The following is a 10,000-nucleotide window of genomic DNA, read 5'->3' as shown; positions in this document are numbered from 1 at the left end:
TGTAGTGTGAATATTTCTGAGTGTAACTTAAAGATATTTTGTTGCAGTGATATCGTTCATTTATAGAAAGTGAGATTGTGTGTGTGTGTGTGTGTGTGTGTGTGTGTGTGTGTGTGTGTGTGTGTGCGTGTGTGTGTGTGTGTGTGTGTCAGACCCGATGCATGGCCCTCGGTGTCTGGAAGTGGTTGATGTTCAGTCCAAACAGGTGACAGTTCGATGGGAGCCGTTCGGCTACAACGTGACGCGCTGCCACAGCTATAACCTGACCCTGCAGTACCACTATGGACCAGCAGGAGCGGCCAGCAGGTACACTGGAGGTGGTGCCACCAGAAGGTAGATGGGGGTGAGGCCGTCTTTCAGCAAGGGGAGGAGCCAGAAGAAAGTTGTAGAAGGGCTAACAAAGAGGGGCTAAATGCTCCTGCAGACTGTGCGATTTGAACAATCTTATAAATTCACAGCTGTGTACGACGGGAAACTAAATAAACAAGTTTGCTGTATGCAGATTTTATGATGAAAACAATTGGAATTGCAGCCTACGATGACATGAGTCGACATGATTGCACAACTAGACACATCTGAAACATCAACTTAGTTGAGCCTCACCATTGTGGCATTCATGTAATTGGAGAGAAATCCCAGAAAAGGAGCAGGAAGAGAATGTGGACGTGGTCGTGGCTCGGCGAGAGAAGACATCTTGTCATGGTCATTTTGCAAAGGGAGCTTGAAGTAATTACCTGCATCTACTAGCATGTTACATTAGCATTTCTTACTGTGGTCTTTCATGTTCCAACAAAACACTCCATGTAAACCAAACAAACTGATCGCAGCCGCTACGATCCCCCAAATGCTATGACACTGTCTGACATTGAGCAGGCCTATGACCACAACATCAGCTGTCCACCAACCATCTCACTGTGCAACCAAAGATTTGGCCATGATTATCTTTTGGTCTGCAGCGGCTGAAAATCACAACATGTAGGAGTTTTAAGGTAAAGTGAGAGGGAGAGGAAAGAGACGTGGTGGGGCTAAAATAGGGGAGGTGCTACAATTAGGGGAGGGGCTAAGAGTTGTGTCAGTGGTCATTTGGTTCCCTTTGCTTTTCTTGCAGGGAGCCGGTGAAGGAGGAAGTGGTGTACAACCTGCTGAGCTCTGTGCCGCAGCACACGGTTAGAAACCTCCCACCTTTCACCAATGTCAGCCTGCAACTCGTCCTGAGCAACCCAGAGGGCCGCAGGGAGAGCGAGCAGCTGCTGGTCCTGACCGACGAGGATGGTGCGAGGCCCCGCCCACCGGCAGCGTGTGCTCACATGTTGGTAATGTGGTGTTAACAGCTTGTGCTTGTTGCCTCCAGTTCCTGGCGCCGTGCCTCTGGACTCCATCGTGGGCAGGAGCTACGAACAGCAGATCAGTCTGAGCTGGAGAGAACCGCTGCACACCTACGGCCTCATCCGCCTCTACGAGGTACACCACAAATCCCAGCATGCACTGCGGTTCACTCAGCTCAAGTGTGAATGTAGCAGCTGAGGATCCTGGGTGTGTGGGATGAGTCGTCTGTTCCAGGTCCTCAAAGAACTTCCTGTAGTTACAGTAGAGTTTCAAGAGCTCATGACATTAAAACATGTTTGAAAAAGTATTCAAAAAATTAAATCTTTCTGGCATGCTGCTGTCATCGGCTAGAAACAACTACAAAAGACCAGTGAAATTACGGCAATATTCTTGAGCGCCGCCAAGCGAGCTTTATCAACCACCGCCATCTTGGAAGTGCCGTCACAGTGAGAACCCTCGCCACCAACCAGGCATCAAAACACACCGATGGATGCACATCAAAGCAAAAGAGAAATATTTTCAGACATTGACACCGCTCAGCAACAGCTGAAGACTTTTTAAAGAAGAAGAGTATGAGACTCTACAGTGGATGAGATCAGATGAGGTCAGGGTGGAGTTCAGGAGACTACAGTAGATGAGGTCAGGGTGGAGCTCAGGAGACGACAGTGGATGAGGTCAGATGAGGTCAACATCAATGTTGTGTCGCTCCTCTCAGAAACAGGAGGGGAAAATTCACCAGGAACTGGATGCTGCTGTTCACACTGAGAAAGTTTAACCTGTGACACAAGAGAACGACTTGACAGACAACGGCCGCTTCCCTGTTCTTCACTGGAGTGTCTCAGTCGCTCACAACCCCGCCTACATTTTTACCATACTTTCTGTTGTGGGACCGCGCCACAGAGTTGGTCCTGGGTGCATTTGCCGTACTGTAACCTCCCACTCTGCCATGTACTGCATGGTGGAACAGCAGCTTAAGACTGCAGCTCCAATAGCAGAGCCCCATCCTGTGGATCTTCAACGGGTGTCTTCAATCAGGCAAAGTACCAGAGCTGTGGAAAACTTCCTGTCTGGTACCAGAGGAAGACTTCCTGTCTGATACCGTGGGAAGACTTCCTGTCTTGTAACAGAGGAAGACTTCCTGTCTTGTACTGGTGGAAGACTTCCTGTCTGGAACCAGTGGAAGACTTCCTGGATGGACTCCTGGACGTTTGGATGGTCTCTTGGATTGTCTCCTGGATGGAATCCTGGAGGTTTGGATGGTCTCTTGGATTGTCTCCTGGATGGAATCCTGGAGGTTTGGATGGTCTCCTGCACGGACTCCTGGGGGTTTGGATGGTCTCCTGGATAGACTCCTGGAGGTTTGTATGGTCTCCTTGATGGACTCCTTAACGGTTTCCTGGATGGACTCCTGGAGGTTTGGATGGTCTCCTGGTTGAACTCCTGGAGGTTTGGATGGACTCCTGGATGGCCTTTTGGAAGGACTCCTGGATGGTCTTCTGGATCGTCTCCTGGATAGCCTCCTGGATGGTGCCCCGGATGGTCTCCTGGATGGACTCCTGGAAGTTTGGATGGTTTCCTTGATGGTCTCCTGGATTGACTCCTGGAAGTTTGGATGGACTCCTCGGTGGTCTCCTGGATAGACTCCTGGAAGTTTGGATGGTTTCCTTGATGGTCTCCTGGAGGTTTGGATAGTCTCCTGGATGGTCTCCTGGCAGTTTGGTAGACTCCTGGATGGGCTCCTGGATAGAGTCCTGGAGGTTTGGATGGTCTCCTGGATGGACTCCTGGAGGTTTGGATGGTCTCCTGGATGGACTTCTGGAGGTTTGGATGGTCTCCTGGATGGACTCCTGGAGGTTTGGATGGTCTCCTGGATGGTCTCCTCGATAGTCTCCTGGATGGGCTCTTGGACATTTGGATGGTCTCTCGGATGGACTCCTGGAGGTTTGGACGGACTCCTGGATGGTCTCTTGGATGGACTCCTGGATGGTCTCCTCGGTAGGCTCCTGGATGATCTCCTGGATAGACTCCTGGAGGTTTGGATGGTCTCCTAGATGGTCTCCTGGGTGGACTCCTGGATCGTCTCCTGGATAGCCTCAAGGATGTAATCCTGGATGGTGCCCCGGGTGATCTCCTGGATAGACTCCTGGAAGTTTGGATGGTCTCCTGGCAGTTTGGTAGACTCGTGGATGGTCTCCTGGATAGAGTCCTGGAGGTTTGGATGGTCTACTGAATGGACTTCTGGAGGTTTGGATGTTTTCCTGCATGGTATCCTGCATGGACTTCTGGAGGTTTGGATGATCTCCTGGATGGTCTCCTGGATAGACTCCTGAAGGTTTGGATGGTCTCCTGGATGGACTCCTGGAGGTTTGGATGGACTCCTGGATGGTCTCCTCAATAGTCTCCTGGATGATGTCCTGGATAGACTCCTGTAGGTTTGGATGGACTCCTGGATGGTCCAGAAGGTCATGACCAAAAGAACGAGATCCCGGATACAAGCGGTTGAAATGAGCTTCCTCCGTAGGGTGGCTGGGCGTACCCTTAGAGATAGGGTGAGGAGCTCAGTCACCCTTAGAGATAGGGTGAGGAGCGCAGTCACCCTTAGAGATAGGGTGAGGAGCTCAGTCACCCTTAGAGATAGGGTGAGGAGCGCAGTCACCCTTAGAGATAGGGGGAGGAGCTCAGTCACCCTTAGAGATAGGGTGAGGAGCTCAGTCACCAGGGAGGAGCTCGGAGTAGAGCCGCTGCTCCTCCTCATCCAGAGGAGCCAGCTGAGGGGCTCGGGCACCTATTTCAGACGCCCCCCGGACGCCTCCTGAAGGAGGTGTTCCAGGCATGTCCCTCTGGTAGGAGGCCTCGGGGCAGACCCAGGACACGCTGGAGGGACTATGTCTCTCTATGGCCTGGGAACACCTTGGGGTGCCACCTGAAGAGCTGGAGGAAGTGTTTGGGGCGAGGGAAGTCTGGGCAACTCTGCTCGGACTGCTGCCTCTGCGATTCGGCCCTGGATGTCATGCAGAGATGGCAAAAGTACCCAGATTCCTTACTTGAGTAAAAGTAAAATGCCTGTGTAAAAAAACTACTTGAGTGAAAGTAAAAAATACAGGTTCTAAAATGTACAGAAAAGTACTTTTAAAAGTAAAAAGTATTTCTATTGCGCGATTCACAGGCTGCAAAAATATTTAACACAGTGTGGCAGGACGAAGGATGAGGCAGAGCTGAATCTTGGAACACGTCTTTATTTCAGCGAACACAGAACTGGACTGCAACAGCCCACAAAAGCCCGGGCGCGGGAGAGCTCAAACCCCGCCCCTTTACCCATAGTTCCTTTGGGTGAGAGGCCTGGATCCTAGCAACCGCCACAACAGGATTATTTATATGGAATCTACTTTAACAATGTTATTATTTGAACAAACACTACCTGCCTAGTGTCCTAATGTACTTCACTATATAGTCCTTTTGACATTTGTATTGTGCACTTAAGGTTAACACATCACACTAAACTATGGTGTCACAAATCATGCCAGGCCCAACTCTTAATCAACCCTTTTAATAGCACATCAGGCAACAATTGTTTAACACTGTACAGGTGTGTTATTGTGAGTGACACACCCAGGGACTACAGATGAAAATAACTAAGCGTCTCTTGCCATTATCTGGTACAATAAACACTGTGAAATGTCCCTGCTAAATAAATAAAAAATGGAAAAAAGAAAAAGTTGCACACTGTGCATTCAGTGAAGCTCAATGAAAAACCCTTCACATTAAAGACACAATTCCCTCAGATAAGTAACTCATATGTTACTTATCTGGGGGGTCTAGTATGTGTTGTGTAGGTTTACCTACACAACACATACTAAAATCTACTTAAGTACAGCGACAAAGTATTTGTACTTCGCTACTTGCCATCTCTAGTGTCATGGGCACTTTATTTTGTAAATGTATATATGTATTAGCAGTATAAACCTCTATTACCAAGAATTCCTTGTGACCACATGCTTGTTCTGGCAGATCTCCTACAAAGCGCTGAGCTCCTTCGACACTGACTTGGATCTTTCCAATCAGAGCGGGAAGGTGTTGAAAGCGGCCAATGAGACAAGCCAGGTGTTCGCTGGCCTGTCTCCAGGCTCCACCTACTCCTTCACCATCAGAGCGTCCACGGCCAGAGGCTTTGGGCTGCCCGTCATCACGCAGGTCACCACCAAGATCTCAGGTATTGTGGTCAGGTCCAGCTCGCCGTGGCTCTGTTTACGTGTGGAGCCGTCAAACAGCTAGTTGAAAGATTATAAGCCATGTACCTCCATAAAGTATAATGGTCTGCATATAAATATATTTGTCTGTTGCCTTGGGTAAGTGTGTGTGGGTGTTTGGGGGGTCGGTGTTCCCTGACCACTGGCTTCCAGCCAGGCTCATACTGGGCCCTGCGGGTCTCAGACTCTGCTCTGGGTGGGGGAGCTTACTGCCCGGCTCCTCTTGCGGTGCCTTGTCGGGGTTGGTGTTGGTCCCCGTGGTCCCCGGGCCGCAGGCGGGGAGCTTTGTGGTGGGGTGGGGCAGCGCAAGGGGGTCCAGCTGGGTCATGGTCCTAGCAACGGGGGGACCCGACCTCCCTCTCAAGCCCCCCCTCACCTTGCCTCACCTTACCTTACTCAACAATAGGGACCAGTGGGGCGGTGCCTAGGGTGGGGTAGCACAGACCTCCCCAGACCAACACCCTCGACACCACCAACCCCCAGACCACCCTCTTCAGGCAGTATGAAATCCTTCTTATATTCAGGCGAGTACAGTATCATCAGCTAAAGTGTGTGTGTCCTCAGCTCCTCTCATGCCTACCTACGATCAGGAGTCTCCACTGAATCAGACCGACTCCACTGTCACCGTGCTGCTGAGACCCGCTCAGAGCCGTGGAGCCCCCGTCAGGTGACACACACACACACACACACACACACACACACACACACACACACACACACACACACACACACACACACACACACACACACCGTTTTTTTTAAAATATGAATGAAATATTCAGAAGCTCTGACTTCTCACTGCGTTAAACATTAAACACAATAACTGCAGCCATCAGACCGTTAAACTACACACACGCTGGGATGTGTGTGTGTGTGTGTGTGTGGTGTGTGTGTGTGTGTGTGTGTGTGTGTGTGTGTGTGTGTGTGTGTGTGTGTGTGTGTGTGTGTGTGTGTGTGTATGTGTGCGTGCGTGTGCGTGCGTGTGCATGTATGTGTGTGTGTGTGATTGACACATCAGCTGCTAATCCCCTGATAATCCTCTGTGCTAGAGGCACTCTGATTGGCTCTGCCTGCTGATTGTTAATTAACCAAATCCACCATTTGTTACATCGACACTCAGCTGGTGACTTGACGACCGTTCCCGTGGATATTGAGCCTAAGGGCGCATGAGTGAGTGAGTGAGTGAGTGAGTGAGTGAGTGTGAGAGAGAGAGAGAGAGAGAGAGAGAGAGCAGGAAACGAAGGAACCTGGTTACAACCTGCAATGAGCAGAAGAACATTTGGAGCTTTTCTAACATCTGGTGAGGACCACACCGGTTGTTCCTGCAGAAAGCTGAGGGTACTGGTCACACTGGACCACCGACTGATCGACTGAGGAATGGCTGGGGAACGGCTGAGGAACATCTGACGAAAGGCAGAGGAAGGTCTAAGAAAAGTCAGAGGAATGGCTGAGGAACATCTGACGAATGCTAATCAGGAATATCTAAAGAACCACACAGAGGCACATCTGAGGAACATGTCAGGAATGGCTGTGCAGGAAGGTGTTGAAAGCGGCCAATGAGACAAGCCAGGTGTTCGCTGGCCTGTCTCCAGGCTCCACCTACTCCTTCACCATCAGAGCGTCCACGGCCAGAGGCTTTGGGCTGCCCGTCATCACGCAGGTCACCACCAAGATCTCAGGGAGTTTGGTCAGGTCCAGCTCGCCGTGGCTCTGTTTACGTGTGGAGCCGTGTGTGTGTGTGTGTGTGTGTGTGTGTGTGTGTGTGTGTGTGTGTGTGTGTGTGTGTGTGTGTGTGTGTGTGTGTGTGTGTGTGTGTGTGTGTGTGTGTGTGTGTGTGTGAGAGAGAGAGACAGAGAGATGTGGTGTGTAAATTGACCTAATACTCGCTGTTCAAATTTAAAAAAGCTTTTGCTTCTCCAGATTGTTTGTTGGCCTCCTGGCACACACACGCACGCACACACACACACGCACACACACACACACACACACGCACACACACACACACACACACACACACAAAGAACCTTGCATGGCATCACAAAAGATGTTGCTGCAGGCGACAGGCTGCTGTAATCAGATTACTGTCAGACACAGGCGTGCAGCGACACTGTGAGGAGAGAAGAAGAACAGGTGAGTGAGGGGGAGGAGTGACTGGTGTGCTGCTGTGCTGCAGTAAGTACCAGGTGGTGGTGGAGGAGGAGCGCCCCCGTAGGCAGAGGAGTGTCACTGCAGAGATCCTCCGCTGTTACCCAGTTCCGGTCCACTTCCAGAATGCGTCTGTCCTCAACGCTCACTACTACTTCACTGCAGAGCTGCCAACCGGCCAGCTGAGGGCGCCAGCACCCTTCTGTATTGGTCAGTCTTCATTCTGTCACTCTCTCACTCTGTCACTCTATCTGCCTTTCCTCTCTGCTCTGTCACTCTAACTATATCACTTTGTCACTCTTACTGTCACTTTCTTACTTTGTCACTCTTTAACTGTCACTTTCTTACTTTGTCACTCTTACTGTCACTCACTGAGATTGTCACTCTGTGACTCGAACACTCTCTAACTCTGTCACTGTCTCTCTCACTTTGTTATCCTGTCACTATCTGACTGTCATTCTCTCACTGTGTCACTCTGTCTTGCTCATTTTGTTATTCTGTCACTCTCACTGTGTCACTCTCTCACTGTCTCTCTGTCTCTCTCACTTTGTTTTTCTATCACACTCACTGTGTCACTCTATGTCTTGCTCATTTTGTTATTCTGTCACTCTCTTACTTTGCCACTCTGGAACGCTATCATGCTCTCATTGTGCCACTCTCTGTCACTCCCTCACTGTGTCACTCTGTCTTTCTCACTTTGTCACTCTCTCACTGTCTCTCTGTCTCTCTCACTTTGTTTTTCTATCACACTCACTGTGTCACTCTATGTCTTGCTCATTTTGTTATTCTGTCACTCTGGAACTCTGTCATTCTGTCAAGTTTTGATGTGGTAACAGGTTTATGTGTTGATGTATTGACTCTGCTCTGATTGGACAACAGGATGTTTTGATGTATTGACTCTGTGCTCAACGTCAACAGCTCTCGCACATTCTTTTCTGTAATTGAAAAGCTCACAACTCCTCCAAATCAGCCCTGCAATTATTTTCAACTAGAAAATGCATTGAATTTGCTGTATATTTCAATGAAAAATGCAATCAATAAGGTCAAACATCAGAACAAACCAGCAAAATAATGAAAAGCTTGAGCAGGTTCAACCACTGAGGGATCTACAATGTTAGAGTTTAATACAGTGAACCCAAAAACAATAGAGGGAACTGTTGAGCAGCTGAATCCATCAAACTTCTTTAAAACCACTGTAAAGGCACTTTGGGCTGCTGAAACAGCTATAAAGCACTATAAACAAAATCACATCTGTCAACATTTGAAACTTTATTTAAACAGGAAAATGCATTACAGTTTGCTTGAAGCATTCGCACTTGCATTTTCATTTGTAAATGCATTAAAACTAGATATTATTCTAACAGTTCATTACATTTTCAATGACTTTCAACTCCAATCTTCAACCGATTTTGACAATTCTCATATCAAACTGTGTAGCTCTTTGAGGACAATGTAGCTATGTATTAGCTCGTTGAAATATTTTCAACTTTTGGAAATATTTCAACTTTGGTGCAACTTCTTTCCCCATGTTAACGGATGGGGACATGCTGATTTTTTCAGCATGTAACTCCGTCAAACCTTAACCAATTTAAACAATTCGACTATGTAAACTTATTTGAAAACATCTTTAACATTTTTTAAAAATCTTTTAAACTTTTTAAAATATTTAAACTTTTTAAAAATGAATATCAACATTGAAGTGGATGGGGAAATGTTCAACTTTCTTCAGCATATAACTCCTTCAAACCTTAACCAATTTAAACCATTCCACTTTTAAACCATTCACCTTTTTAAACTTTTTGGAAATCTTCTTTGAAATTCAAGAAATCTTCTAAACTTTTTAAAATGTTTCAACTTTTCAAAATTATTTTAACGCATTCCTCATTCTCCAATCTTCAACCGATTTTGACCATTCACATATCAAACTGTGCAGCTTCATTAGGACATTGCTCCTTTGATTTGACTAGTTGAAATCTTTTAAACTTTAAAAAATATTTCAACTTTTGTGCAACTGCTTTCCCCATGTTAACGGATGGGGAAATGTTCAACTTTCTTCAGTGATTACCCAAAAAAACGTCTCTCTCTTGTCGCCACGGCCACATTTCTATGTCTTTCTCAACATATTATACATCAAAACGTAGCTACAGGCCTTATGCTTCTCACAAGGGGACACTTTTATCTCAGAGAGACACGGTTCTCCCTCCACAGGACTTAATTGGCAGCAAGTTCAGGATTTTTTCCCATTCGCATGCTAACAAGTTTGTTCAAATGTGCTGAAACTT

General features: G+C 47.7%; 1 protein-coding gene across 2 annotated transcripts in view; it reads left to right on the top strand.

Annotated features, from left to right (window-relative positions):
* The window catches only part of LOC308144321 (receptor-type tyrosine-protein phosphatase mu-like), a 127,111-nt gene that overhangs the window by 82,523 nt on the left and 34,588 nt on the right, over window positions 1-10,000 (top strand). For both annotated transcript variants that reach the window (XM_080515412.1, XM_080515411.1), the window contains exons 10-15: window positions 153-306; window positions 1,109-1,272; window positions 1,352-1,461; window positions 5,335-5,536; window positions 6,138-6,240; window positions 7,747-7,928. In XM_080515412.1, coding sequence (XP_080371538.1) covers window positions 153-306; window positions 1,109-1,272; window positions 1,352-1,461; window positions 5,335-5,536; window positions 6,138-6,240; window positions 7,747-7,928 — 915 coding nt within the window. The remainder of the gene's footprint in view (window positions 1-152; window positions 307-1,108; window positions 1,273-1,351; window positions 1,462-5,334; window positions 5,537-6,137; window positions 6,241-7,746; window positions 7,929-10,000) is intronic.

This window comes from Blennius ocellaris (assembly GCF_963422515.1).
Source record: "Blennius ocellaris genome assembly, chromosome: 19".
Classification (NCBI taxonomy): Eukaryota; Metazoa; Chordata; class Actinopteri; order Blenniiformes; family Blenniidae; genus Blennius; species Blennius ocellaris.
The sequence above is the reverse complement of the archived record's forward strand: the minus strand, read 5'-3'. Positions and strand labels throughout refer to the sequence as shown.